The sequence below is a fragment of the Bos indicus x Bos taurus genome, chromosome 8, assembly GCF_003369695.1.
Source record: "Bos indicus x Bos taurus breed Angus x Brahman F1 hybrid chromosome 8, Bos_hybrid_MaternalHap_v2.0, whole genome shotgun sequence".
Classification (NCBI taxonomy): Eukaryota; Metazoa; Chordata; class Mammalia; order Artiodactyla; family Bovidae; genus Bos; species Bos indicus x Bos taurus.
This window is the reverse complement of record NC_040083.1, coordinates 63,739,089-63,753,380: the sequence shown is the minus strand read 5'-3', so window position 1 is coordinate 63,753,380 and position 14,292 is coordinate 63,739,089. Positions and strand designations below refer to the sequence as shown.

General features: G+C 49.0%; 1 protein-coding gene across 5 annotated transcripts in view; it reads right to left on the bottom strand.

Moving 5' to 3' along the window:
* The window catches only part of COL15A1 (collagen type XV alpha 1 chain), a 101,613-nt gene that overhangs the window by 44,918 nt on the left and 42,403 nt on the right, over window positions 1-14,292 (bottom strand). For 3 of the 5 annotated variants that reach the window (XM_027549748.1, XM_027549749.1, XM_027549750.1), the window contains 6 exons: window positions 11,015-11,124; window positions 7,927-8,079; window positions 6,853-7,005; window positions 4,728-4,877; window positions 4,071-4,211; window positions 457-516 (listed from right to left, as the gene is read on the bottom strand). In XM_027549748.1, the coding sequence (XP_027405549.1) occupies window positions 457-516; window positions 4,071-4,211; window positions 4,728-4,877; window positions 6,853-7,005; window positions 7,927-8,079; window positions 11,015-11,124 (767 nt within the window). The remainder of the gene's footprint in view (window positions 1-456; window positions 517-4,070; window positions 4,212-4,727; window positions 4,878-6,852; window positions 7,006-7,926; window positions 8,080-11,014; window positions 11,125-14,292) is intronic. The other 2 variants (XM_027549751.1, XM_027549753.1) reach the window with 1 other exon arrangement.

Below are 14,292 nucleotides of genomic sequence, written 5' to 3'. Positions count from 1 at the left end.
GAAGCGATGACATGGAGGTAGAGAGACAGTTAGGAGGCTGCTGTCCCCATCTGAGGGATGAGGAGGTGTTGCACAACTAGACTGAGGGGCTTGGGGACTGACTGGATCAGGGAGGTGGGGGGAGGCACTTGAGGACATTTCCTGGCTTCTCTCTTGGTGATCAGGAAGATGGGGTACCATTCCCAGAACAGGGGAGCCCTGCAGGGAGAGCAGGCCTAGGAGCATGGTGACAAGTTCAGCTTGGGATTTGAGGGACCCAGGGGCCTTTCAGGGCACAGGATATAAAGGAGCTTTATAAATATAAAACTGCTGGGCTCCAGGAGAGAGTCCTGGTACAGGAGTGAGCACTGAGCTCTGACTGCAGGGCACTTGAGGGGACGAATCCTCTGTGGCTGTTTTGTGCATCCCTGGCCCCCCGCACTTTGTGCCCATGACAAGCATGGGTAGGAATCTCACCGTGGGTTCAGTAGGCACAGCAGGTCCAGGGGGGCCAGGAAACCCCTCCTCAGCTTCACCCTAAAGAGAACAAGATGTCAGTGGAGCACTGGGCACCCCTTCCTCCTGTCCCCTTCTCTCTCCAGAAATTACGTTCCTCTTCAGAGGAGGCTTATGCAGGAGTTTTATATACCTAATCTGTTAAGCATGTACCACATGCCAGGTAAAATTTCCAGGTATTAGCTCATTTGATTCTCATCCCAGGGAGAAGGTCTACATCCCCATTATACACATAAACAGACAGAGAGAGGGGTGTGGCAGGGCCAGATGTGGGTATCCCTCTCACCCATTACCTTGGGTTAAGTCTAAGATTCAAAATCATCCAAAAGATACTTCAGAGTGGGTGGTCCTGTTACTGTCTTTGTGGTGTTTTTAAATCATTTCCTGAGGAATCAGGGTACCTATTTCAGCTTGTCACAGATTCTATACACAGGCACTTAGGGTGATGTATCTTTACAGGTTATATGCCAGGATGAAATGCTGCACGCTTGTCTTTCCCTTTCTCCTTTCTCTCCCTCTCTCTTCTTTTTTCTTGTTGCTTAGACACTAAGTCCTATCCGACTGTTTTGTGACCCCATGGACTGTAGCCCACCAGGCTCTTCCGTCCATGGGATTTCCCAGGCAAGAATACTGGAGTGAATTGCCATTTTCTTTTCTAGGGGATCTTCCTGAGCCAGGGATTGATGCCATGTCTCCTGTGTTGGCAGGCAGATTCTTTACCACTGAGCCAGCCACCTCTCTTCTTAGAAATTTTAAAAAGTCTCATTGGAAAAGTCAGAAGCATCCTTGGTGGAAACACCACCATATATTAGGAAACTATCAACCACCACAGTTCTGCTACTTTAAGGCCATACTTGCTGACATTTAGAAAGGGTATTTCCTTCCCGGGCTTTTGCACGTATCTATTTTTAAAATGTTAAGACCACACAGTATACTAAATTTCATAACCAACTTTTTTCGCTTAGCATTATACAGTATTTTCCTCTGTCATTAAATACTCCTAGTAAGTTTAATTTTAATAGCTGCATAATGTCCCATTATTTGAACATCCTTTAATTCAGTTAACTCCCGTATTGTTGGCTAAACTGTATCCAGTTTTCTTTTTCCATTAGGGACAATACTAAGATTAACATCCATGTACAGAAAGCTTTTTTTAATATAAGATTACCTCTTTTAGGATTGATTCCTAGAACAGAAGTGTCTGGGTCAACAAAATGCAATTTATGGTGTTTATATGTGTTGACAAAGAACTTCTCAGAAGTAGTCAGTCACTGACACGGCCACCAGCATAGCTGGTCTCACCAGGCCCTCACCAAACACCAGCTTCTCAAAGCACAAACTATAAAGGATCTAAGGACAACTGAACCAGGCTGCCCAACAAATCAATGGCAAAAAGAACAAAGTAGGTGGCAGAAAATCAGACTAAAAGAGACTTAAGAGACACCAACCAAACAATGTAGACCCTGTTTGGATTCAGATCCAACCTAACCATAAAAAGGCATATTTAAATAGCCAGGGTATTAGATGATGTGAAGGAACCATTGTCAGCTTTGTTAGATGGATAATGACATCCATTATCACCCACTGATGGATGATACTGTGGCAAAGGGAAAAAAGGTCCCAGATCAACCTTTTAATACACATTAATGTGTTTTTGAGTTAAATGATATGATGCTTGGGATTTGCTTTAAAACACTCCAGCCTTCCCTCCACTCCAAAAAGATAGCTGTAGGAGGTGGATAAAAGCAAGACATATTATGTTGCTGACTGATGTATATGAGGGGTTTATTATACTATTCTAAGTCCTTTTGGGAATTTTTAGACTTGCCATAATAAAAAAGTTTTAGAAAAAGGAGAACTGGCTCTACGTGAAGGCACATGGCCAGCCAGCACCGCTGCACCCAATGTGGCATCTCTGTGGGGAGAGGCAGTCTTGGGGTTTTGTGTGCTCCTTGGGGTGAGGACCAGAGGAGCAGAGGCACTTCATTTAGGGAGTCACAGCACAGGAGCTGGGGGCCACAGGCATCCAGCCAGCCTGGCAGGTTCCGTGTTCCTTGCCCGGTCGAGTCTCCTGGGAGCACGAACCCTGGCACCAGGAGCTCCTCAACTGGCTGGGCAGTGGACTCAGACACCTGCAGCAACCTAAGCATCCAGGTGTCTCCAAGATGCAGAAAAGTTTAAAAACCAGAGCTCTTGCTCACCTTCTCCTTTTACAGAAAGCAACAACAAGACTCACCACAAGTCAGAACCTCAGCCTCCCGGCTCCCAACCTGGGGCCGCTTCACTACACCACACTCTCAGGGATGCTCCAGGGTATGAGCTTTGCAGGCCAGTATGCCTGGGTTCAAATCCTGGCCCTGGTCTTAGGGGCACGCCACAACAGGCAGCTTCCTTTACCTAAATGTCACTCCCCTTGCCTGGGAAACAGAGATGACTCTCCTTGCACCAGAGAGTGGCGTTGTACATAGATCAACTTGGAACCCAGAGTGCTTAATAAATGTCCATGCAAAAGGCTTATTTCTTGCCCCTTCACTGTGATTTCCTTGGGGATAGGAACAAGGTCATATTCATCTCAGTTTCCAAGTGTATAGACTGAAGACCCTGAGTTGCTGTGCATTGAGTCATGACAAGTGAATGAACAAAAAATAAAGAGACAGAGCAGTGCTTGGCAAGCACCAGGTGCTGGTGCAGTGGGCATTTGGGACTTTCAGCTGGCTCTCGGATGTACCATCCCATAGTCCCTCCAGTCCCAGGTCAGCACTGTGGCGGAGGGACCACGTGCCTGGAGGCTGACTCAAGGCTCTGAAAGCATGTGTGACCAAGTGCTACTCGGGGAACTGGCAAGCCCAAGCTGGTCACCAATGGAACACTTTCCTTTAAAAATATTGACACTTAAAGGGCAATTTAATTCCCCAGTTCACACAAGCCCATGCCAAGGACTGGCTCTGGGTTTCCCACTTCTAAAAGACAAAGTCACAGCCCTTAAGTAGTGACAACCTCACACCTGTGCACAGAACTTTCCAAACAGTCTCTGACCTGCATTTCTGACTTGACATCACAGCTACCCTCTTTTACAGATGAGGAAACTGAAGCCCCCCAAAAAGGATTTGCCTGAGGTCATATAGTTGCAACCCAGAATTATAGAAACTTGTGTTACACGGCACCTGAAGGTAATTGGACCCTCTCCCCACCCCAACACACACACACCTTTGATGCTTCTATTTCCTTTATAGTCTCTGCCACATCTTATAAGCTTTCTCACCTCCAGAATGGGAATCTCATGACATTTGAGATGGGCCTTTGTAGCTTTCGGCAGGTCTGCCTGTTGGACTCACTTCAGTTAAAGATGTGGGCAACTTGGGACACAGAGCCAGGTGCCCTAGGTTCTTACCTCGTGCTTTATCTCTACAGACTGCAGCTTCCTCATGTGTTCTCTCAAAAGCCCCAATTCTGCATGTTGCAAACCAAGATGAAAACCCACGCCCTTCCCATGACTCTGGCCTTTCTTTCCCTCCTCTGTAAGACTGGCCAAGTCAAATCTTCACACCTCTGTGTGAAGTGAAATCTTCACTTACCGGAGGGGCCCCGCTTTCAGGGGCTACTGAGGGTAAGGGGAGTGGGGGCCCCTCAGGGGGAGTGCTGCCCAATGCGTCTGCCCCAGCCGCAGTAAGGGGCTCCTCTGTCGTGGCTGCTGCTAAGTCTTCATCGCCAGGACCCTGAGAAGCCAAAGCAACATAAGGACTCGTGTCGCCTCACCCACAACGCCACACGCACACTGCTGCTGGGGAGTTTTGTCGACTGTCCTTTGAGTGGTGCTAGCCCAGTTTCAAAGCACTTGCCTACCTACAACTGTCATTACTCCCGACATACTCACCAAAGCACAGGTTCACGATCCTCTTCTGAAACGTGCATCTCCTCTAAGCCCTCCTCCCTAGCAGTGCTCACTGCCTCCCCTGATCCCAGCAACGCTGTCTAACTTTGGACCACGCTCTGAGAAAGTTCTCCTAAGACAAAGCTGGGCGTAGTAGGGTCAGGACCAAGCCTGCTCCCCTGACCCCCTCTGCCATGCTCCTCAGTTACATCCTGCCTCCCTCTGTTGGTGCCGACCTAAATCCGTGCCCTAACGAAGTTGCCTGTGCATATGGCTCTGGGAAGGCCAGCAACTGCTCCTGTCTCATGACCCTGACCTCCCTCCCCGCTGTGAGCTGGAGAGGATGCTAGGAGACACCTACAGAAGTGACCCCTTGCTCGGAGGCCACTGTCGGTGTGATGAAAGCCAGGTCGTTGGTGGGGACCCCGCTGGCCTCTTCTTCCTCAAAAGTGCCGAGTGGCACATCTGTTGCAGCTGCTGCTGTTGTAGAGCCTTCTTCACTGATTGGACTCTGAAAGGAAATTGGCGCAAGGGATCATCCACCTCATCCATACCCCGGGTCGCTGGGTGTGTGACTGCAGGGAGGAAACTACTGAGGTCATCAGACAAAAGCATGGCCATAGCTCATCTAGCACCAGCCTCAGCCCACAGACCCCCAGAACTCCAGGCTTAGAATGCACCCCTCAGGTCATCCCCTCCCTGCCCCAGAGTCCCCTCCAAGACGTTTCTGCTGGATGCACATCTTGAGTAATGGGAACTCCCCACCTGCACAGGAAGCCCTTCTATCTCCAGGCAGCTCTGCTAGCTTAGTTTCTTTTGAGTAAAGACTGGAACCTGATCCCCAGTTTTCTCACCCTGTGACAAGGGATTTGCCTTTAAGAAGAAGGAAAGGTAAGGGCGGAGGGAAGCAAGGCGAAGAAGAGGAAGAAAAAGAAAGGGCAGGTGGTAGTGATGATTAGTTAATTAAAATAATCCATGTAACCAGCAAGTGGCTTGGGGCGCTCCATCACCTGGTAGGGGCATGCCCTCTCCACTGTAAAGTTTCCTTGTCTGGACATTAGTACCAGAGGTGAAAGGCTGAGAATGAATGTGTGGAAGGATCTCAAAGACCAGTGTTGGTATGTGACAGCCTGACGACCCCCTCCTTTCACGCACCCAGCAAACATCTACTGAGGCCCCAGCATCTGTAGGGATGCAGACAGATCTATGAGCAAGATGTGTGTGCTCCCCAGCCTCACAGAGCCCACAGCCCAGCTGAGCCAGAAATGAGCAATTTACCCAGACTATTCCTAATTACAATTGTGATGAGACCTTCCAAGGAGACATTCAGGGGTGCTGTGAATGTGTCTGACAGGCAGACTTCACAGCCTGGGAGGCGCCTTCCTAATTAAGTGATGTTTGAGCTGAACTCTAAGGATAAGCAGGAATTAAAGGAGGGAAGGAGGAGGAGGAAAAGGTCCAGGCAGATAAGAGAGGGGGGTGGGAGGGTTCTAAGGCAAGGAGGAGTGAGGCATGATCCAGAAATTGAAAAAAGACCAGTGAGGCTGGAGCACTGAGAGCAGGACAGTGGCCCAAGATGTGGCCCCAAGGCTGGTGAGGCTGAACCCTGCAAGCCGTGGCAGCCAGGTGGGGGAGCAGGGCCTGCAAGGAGGACAGTGGGAAGCCTCCCACAGACAGCTGCCCCGACCAGGAGGAGCTGGGAGACAGGGTGGAGGTGGCCAAGGGAGGCCTTAGCCATCGTCTGGGCTGGGGATGCGGTGGCTCGATCCAGGGGGCTGGCACTGGAGAAAGGTAGAAAGAGGCACAAGTGTGATATGTTGAGGCAGAAAAATCAACAAGACTTGACACGTGACAGAATGTGGGAAGTATGGAAGAGGGAAGAGAATTCTGGATTTGGCAGCTGGTGGATGAGGACTCCATCATCTGAGACAGGAACTCAAGAGAATAAGGAGTCTAGGTTTGAATCTGTCGAGTCTGAAGGACGTGCAGGACAGCCATTATGACGGTGTTACAGGACAGACTTGCAGTGTCCTTGGATCCTTGCATCCTGCCTTCAGGAGATGGGAGTGTCTCTCCATGATGCCTGAAAGGAGGGTTGAGAAGGCCTGGCCAGGCCACTGGACCATGCCAGGGCTTGCCTGAACCTGGACCCTCCACTGTGCTCTGACCACCTGTGCTTGTGCCCAGAAATGGGCGTGGCTGTGGCCACCATCACCTCCTCCGTTCACACCCAGCACTCTTCCACTCCCGCTCCCAAGCCCTGCATCAGCCCTGCGCTGTCCCCATGCCTCCAGGGGCCACAGCACTCTCCACAGCACACTCATGGGCACCGGCAGACCCCACCTCTGAGGGAGTATTTGTCAGGTGCCCCCTCCCCATTCAGGTTCTTCTGGATTTGCCAGACAGAATGGAGACTGGCCCTCTCAGAAGGCTGGGATCTGCTCCCAGCTGTGACCCACAGCCTTCCAGCACTTTACACTCTTTACCAGAGTGACCATTTCTCCAGGGTCCTGTGTGGGCATAGGAAGGGTCAGTCCCCCGGTGGGCACGCTGCTGGCCTCTGCTTCCCTGGCAATGCTCACGGGCTCCTCGGCCTCCCCTGCTGCTGTCGCTGCTGAACCTTCTTCGTTTTCTGGACCCTGAATAGGAAGACATCACCAGGGCCACCATCACTGACCTGCTGCACTATGGCTGGAAGGAACTGAACTGCCCTCCCTGAGGGCAGCAACCATCATTGTCACAGATCCGATGGATGTTTTCCAGGCCTTTACTCATTGGGATTCTTGGCAGGAGGTGGCATCATTGACTACTCCTACAGCAAGGCAACATTCCTGTTCCAGACCTAGACATAGCCCCCAAACCCACCTGCCTACCTCCCAGCTTGTTTACTTCCTTCTTTCCCTACTTAGGAGTCAAGGGATCTAAGATCCTGCTGTGACTAGGTCACTTCCTCCGAAATGCCCTTCAGTGACTCCCCACTTCTGCTGAGCGTTCAGGTTCTTTTTCACAGCACCCGTGGTCTCAGAGGCCTCTCCAGCTGAGTTTCCCTTCCCCACTGCTCACGCCTGGCCCTGCAGGCATGCTGCACTTGGGTAGGTCTTTTGTGTTCATCTTGATGCCTCCAGCTTCTGCTCCTACTGGCCTACCTCCTAGAACATCTGTCTCACTCCCATCACAAGGCTACTTCTAAGCATCCCCTGGTCTCCCCTTCAGCATCCTTTACCCAGAAAGGCCTCCTGGACCCCCAACTCTGGGTTCTGGGCCCCCTTTTTTATGCTCCCCTGTGCTTCTCCTATCATACCTCTTCCCTCTTTGTCCCCCCAGGGGCTGGATCTGTCCTTTTCACCTGGTGCCCAGCACAGCGCAGTACTCCACAAACACCTGCTGAGTCAGTCAACAGAGGCCTGGGCCTCCAAATCTGAGTCTACTTGGACTTGGCCCCACAAGGCCATCGCTTTGTACTTTGCAAGCAGGTGAGGAAGACCAGTGACTGCTCCCATCCGAGACACCACCAAACTCCAGCAACAAGTGAAGTAGAGCATGCACTCCGAGCTGCTTACCAGAGTGACCCCCTCCCCGGGGTCCTCAATGGGCATGGAGAGGGTCAGTCCTCCGGTGGGCACGCTGCTGGCCTCTGCTTCCCAAGCAGTGCTGATGGGCACCTTGGCCTCCCCGGCTGCTGCTGTTGCTGCCAAATCTTCTGTGTATGGACTCTGGGAACAAAGACATCACTAGGGACCAGATCACTTGCCCATAGCCCTGATCAAGATGGCTGTGGCTGGCAATTGGCATCTCTGTATCTTCCTTCCTCAAAGTACTTTCTTATCTATGATGTTGCCCCAGCTCCACAAAAGCCCCCAGAATCCCTTTGGCAGGAAAGACTGAAAGGCCCCTGTGTCTTCCACCTGATTCCAAGCATCTGTTTGCCACACCAGTGACTGGGAGATCGCTGCCTCCTGAGACACCTGCTCGGGTACTAGACACTTCAGTCCAGCCCCGTCTGCCTCCCTGTGACCTCTCCTGCGTGCCCGTCCAGGAGCATAGGAACAGGGTGAGTGTCTTCCCCCACGACACTGCTTCAGAGATATGTAGGCAGAAACCCTGTCCTCCTCAGCCTTCTCAAGACTGGACACCACTCTCTTTCCCTGTGACTCAGTTTCCTTAGAAAATTCACAGGCAGATTCTCTGAAGGTTACACAGCAGGTGCAGGATATGATGAGAGAGAGCAACTTTTGCGGCTCGTGTCACCAAACCAACTGTGTTTTATCTCGGTTTCACAAAGGTTTGTTTTTTTAAAAAAAAAAATATTTGGGTGGGGTTTTGCTCTGTTTCATTGCAGAAAATAGTTCTTTTGATACTAAAAACACTAACCTGATCAGAGTTAGATTTCTTTGCTGAAAGACTTAGAGCCTATAACCAGAATACAGAGAGGAGCATTTCCCAAACCCACTGGGCTACAGAACTCTTTTCCCATATAACATTAAATCCTTATAGAATTATTGTCCCCCCAAAAAAGAGAAAAGATGATGTCATAGGATTTTAACATATTATTGACCAGGGGATTTTTGCAGAAACTAAAGCCTTTGGTTGGCGATTTGTTATATAAGTGAATATTGAAACACTCCAGTCAATAATGTTTGGGCAGCAAAAGACGCATTAATACATCTTTGGTCAATAAGTTGTTAAAATGAGATTTTATTCTGACTCAGTGTCGGCTAAAGTTCCAAAGGGCAAGTATAATTCAAGAGGCTCCAGATAACCTCTGTTAACCTCTAAAAAAAAAAGAGCCAGACCACGTATGTGGGACATGCACAGAGACAATGAAAGGAAACAGAATCAGTTCTATCCTATCCTATCGATATTTGCCCTCCACCCACCTCCGGGCTATGTAAGAAAAGGGAAAGAATTCATTTAGGGGCTAAGCAATTAGAGAACAAGAATTCCTTTCGGCAATTTCCTAGTGGCCTAGTGGATGGGAATCAGCCTACCAACGGAGGACACAGGTTTGATCCCTGGTCCAAGAAGATTCCACGTGCTGCTGGGCAGCTAAGCCTGTGCACCACAACTACTGAGCCTGTGCTCTGGAGCCTGGGAATTCAATTACTGAAGCCCACTTGCCTTCGAGACTGTGCTCTGCAAAAAGGGAAACCACCACAATGCCAAGCCCATGCACTGCAATGAAGAAACCCTGGCTCATCATAACTAGTGAAAGCAACGAAAACCCAGCACAGCCAAAAATAAATAAATAAACTAAAAAAATTATTTAAAAAAGATTCCTCTAGAGACAATTTTCTGTGTGCTGTGGCTTCCCCCCACCCTCCACCATTTGTTAAGCAGAATACATAGTCCTCGGACTTTGGGAGACAAAGGGACTGGTGTTTGATTCCTCTAGGGAAATACCAAAGGCAAAAGCAGGCAGCCATCTAGACTCAGAGTGAAGAGAGAGAGAGACAGAGAGATAACTGTCCTGCTGTTGCTTTCCTGGTGATAGAATGATAACAACCGCTCCAAAAAGAGCCATTAAAGCCATCCTGAGATGAACTCAACCCACAGGGCCCCCTAGAGGTTCAGGGTGACCAGAGGGTGGAAGCCCAGGAGGAAGTTAAAAGGTCAAAAATGGACTTGGGTCCTAGATCCCTTGCAGGACCTCTGGGGAATCACAAAAGCCCCCATGAGAGAATATTCTAGCAATAAGACATCTTCCCCACAAAAGGCCCAGATCACAGTCTGACCAGACATATAAAACTGTGCCGTTTTCTCCAGATGGGCCAGGCTCTGCAGATGTTGAAAACAGCTGCTGGAGGGTGGGTAGTGATGAGAGAGAGGAGAAAGAAGTAAGAAAATAGACAGGAAGTTCCTGTGCTTCCTTCCCTGCCTGGCTCCTGGTTGTATCTGTATTTTTATTGATTTTTTTATATTATGCTGGACTGGATTTTGGAAATACCTGTGAAAATAGGCTGTTTACCAGACAGTGACTGGGAGAGGAGTGTCTTGAATTTTCGTCCCAGGATAGGGGAAGGAATGAGCTGACACACCGTTCTTAGCAAAGGTCAGAGGTAAGAAGGTTGTGAGTTGGAGAAGGAAATGGCAACACACTCCAGTATTCTTGCCTGGAGAATTCCAAGAACAGAGGAACCTGGCAGGCTACAGTCCATGGGGTCTCAGAGACGGACACGACTGAGCGACTAACACAGAGGAGAGAAACATAATATGTTTTAATTTGGCACCCTCCCATGTCCAGCATTTTAAACAACTGGCTTTGCATGTGTAAAAGCCAATTTCCAAACAATACAGTGGACACACTGCAAAAAATCTGATTCTGTCCTGAAGGGGCTCAAAGGGCGGAAGAGGCTGTGCATTTCACAACAGGAGGGAGTCAGGTTCTGTGTTGAGAGCCCAGTATTCACCTCTGGGGAGGTCTGAGGACTGGCCTGAGCTGTGTCTCCTCCCCTGTCCTGGCACATCCTTGGGGAGCATCTTGGGCCCTGGGACTCCCACCTCCTCTGTACCAGAAAGAGGGAGGCAGTCTCCATGGTGTTCAACTAAAACTCTTGCAGCCTTCTGCAGTGCCCAAGACAAGTCACCATCAGGTCTGAAATAAGCAAGCAAATGTACTACCGACTTACATGAAATTTACCATTCACTCACCTCTTCAGTGACATGAAGGAAGACCCCATCCCCTGACCCAGTGTCTGCAGTCGGGGAACCGTCCACAGTCTGAACTGCCTCCAGTGTATCATTCAGGATCTCACCAGACCCTACAGGAAGCAGGCATTTTTCAATGAGTAACTGCACTTTGCCAGTGAAAAAGAATGAGGTTTCTTTTCATCTATGACTTGAAAAGATGTTCGTAATACAGGATTAAGAGGGAAAAAGTGCTGCAGAAAGACAGACGCTGAAAGGCAGTATTGCAAGGTGGTTTCAATTACAGGCTCCAGCATCAACTGTAGGGTGAGAACCCAGCGCTGCTGTTTACTAGGCATGTGACCTGTGGCAAGTCATTTAACTTGTGGCTCAGGCTGCTTGCCTATAAAGAAGGGATCGTAATTCCTATCTCATAGAGTCATTTTGAAGATTATGTGTTACAAAGATTAATTAAGCTAACATAAGAAAAGCATTGAGGACGGTGCCTGACATACAGTTAGCGATGGATAAATGTTCATTGTTAGTGTGGTTCTATATTTGTAAAAGGAAAAAAATATACGTATGAGAATACACGCTTCGTTATCATTAGATATATCATCATCAATATGTAATTAATATATTATTATACATAACATATAAAATATACAGATACATACATATATATGTGTGTGCAGATAAACCACACATACTAAGCTAAACCACAGTACTTAATATTGGTTTCCTCCAGAGGACAGGAGAGGAAACTACCATTTTTTTGGTTCGTACAACTCTGCATTGATTGAACTGTTACCGCAAGCACATATTTCTTTTGCAATTTAAAAAGCAAATGGAGTCCTAAAGCAAAGAAAAAGACATTAAACTACACAAATGCCTGCCTGTTATGGGCTAGGTCCCAGGCTAACTCGTGCCATGCACTCCTTCCTGGAATCCTCTGGCTGGCCCATCGGTGCTCCCTACAAGGACCTCCCACCACCTCACAGTCGGTGGGCAGAACCAAGGTAGGAGTCCCATGTTTTCAGTCTCCCCATTGTCACCCCACGGCATGTGTTCTGCTCTGATCTGCATATTAGTACCTTGTGATTATTAGTCCCATTTTGCAGAGGAAGAACAAGGTCCCACACAAGAGGCTGGGAGGGGCCCTAAAGCCAGCCATTTACACACATGCTGTGCTCAGCCATATCCCGAGGTAAGGACGGTGTCGAAGGGAGATGCTGAACTATTCAAGGGAAGCTGTGCCCGTGTGCACTTTAAAAAACGGAATGTCCTGGAGTCATCAGCCCCTCACCAGTCACTCTCTCATTCTCCCTACTCTGGCCACCAGAGGGTGCTGTGCAAGCAGCCAGAGGGACCCCAGGCCTCTGCTTCCCCACCCCTTGAAGAATGAAGGTGAGGATGGCTCAAATGTCCTGTGCCGGGATGGTGTCAGCGACCCTTGGAATACAACTCTTGGGAGGCTTTCCCTAGCCAGAGTTGGGGCTCGGGGTCCAGCTCCTTCCTCTTAAGATCTCCAGCCAGCTCTGCTGTTTCTGCTTGGCCTCTGTCTGCCACAGAAGGAATCTGGCAGATGCTGGGAACAGGCGAGCTGCGCTCAGACTGGGTCCCACCTCCTACGCACTCACTTCTCTGTCTAGGAGAGGCCTCGCCTCCCAACCCCGCAGTCTCTGCCCTCGCCTTGCTCCTCTCTCTGAGATTCTAATCACGCCCTGGAGAGCAGCATGCGCAGCTCACAAACCACTTCCATACCCGCAGCGGCAACATTCAACCCTCTCATCCACCCGGGAGGCAGGGGTTGTGAATGCTCCCAGTGGACTGAGGAGGAATCCAAAGCTTGGAAAAGTTGAGCAGCTTGCCCAGACAGCAAATAGGTGGCTGAGCAGGGCTTTCGTCCAAAGGGTCTACTCTCAGCCAGCAGTCTTTCCATAGCTACACCCTGACTCCTTGCTGGTATTGTGACTTTATTAAATTATTATACAATTTTTTTAATTCAGTACTGTATACCTTCTCTCACAAACAGACTTCCCAAGTTTACTTGCTAAAATAACATTCATTTACTGATGAAAGTAAAAGTGTTAGTTGCTCAGGCTTGTCTCACTCTTTGCAACCCCATGGACTGTAGCCCACCAGCTCCTCTGTCCAGGGGATTCTCCAGGCAAGAATACTGGAGTTGTTAGCCATTTCCTTCTCCAGGGGATCTTTCTGACTCAGGGATTGAACCTGGGTCTCCTGCATTGCAGGCAGATTCTTCACCATCTAAGTCATTTTTTTAGACTTATAAAATACAGAAGAAAAAAGAAAATGAAAACCACCTATAATCATGCCTACTCACAACATTTTGTTGTATATCATTCTAACACACACACACATACAAACACACACACAGCTCTATGTGGCAATATATAAATAGATATAAGTAACACATATTCAAATTTAGGGTCATAGCACACATATAGTTTTGAAAGCTGCTTTTCCTTCAGAGTTCACCATGACCATGTCCCTGGGTAATTAAATCTTCTGTGTCACCAGTTCCAGGGCTGTATGTGTGAATATGGGGGGTCTTGCACCTAAATCTCGGTGCTCTGGTGTTGGCTATAACTTACTTCAATTTGAATGGCTACCCCTCTGATAAAGGGCAGAAAACGCAGGTTGATCTCAGGCTATGGGCACATGTCCAGCTGCTGCCTGGGGGATCTGTCAGACCCTGGACTTCTGCCGGGGCTCCTCTGTATGGCTGAGCAATGGTGAGAGCCTTGGATGGGTAACCAGGAGGCCAGGCTTGCTGATAACCTCCCGGGTGTCTGCCATTCTCTGGCCATCCGTTAGTTTCCGATAAGTGCCAACAGGAGTTTAGATGGCCTGATCCTCTGAGAGTCAGTGAGTTTGTGGCCAAGGCTGGAAAGAGTAGGGATTCTGGAGTCAGGCCTGAGTGTTGGCTCAGTTCCACCACTCACTAGCTGTGTGACTGTGGACACGTTGCTCACCTTTCCAAGCATCGGTTTTTCCATCTGTAAAATCCTGGCTAATACTACCAACTAGGAGATGTGTTGTAGGGATTGGAGAGGAAGTACATAACACTTGGCACACAGTAGGTATTTAATAAACAGTCACAGTGATCACAAGCTTTTCACACTCCAGGCCCTCCTAGAGGGGTGGAGTCTGGGGGTTAAAAGTGCTTGGTATCAAGATTAAATGCCAGCTCTGCCATTTATGAGCTGTACAATCTTAGCTGGGTGACATCACTTCTCCATGACTTGACTTCTCCATCTTATTTGTAAGGTGAGGAT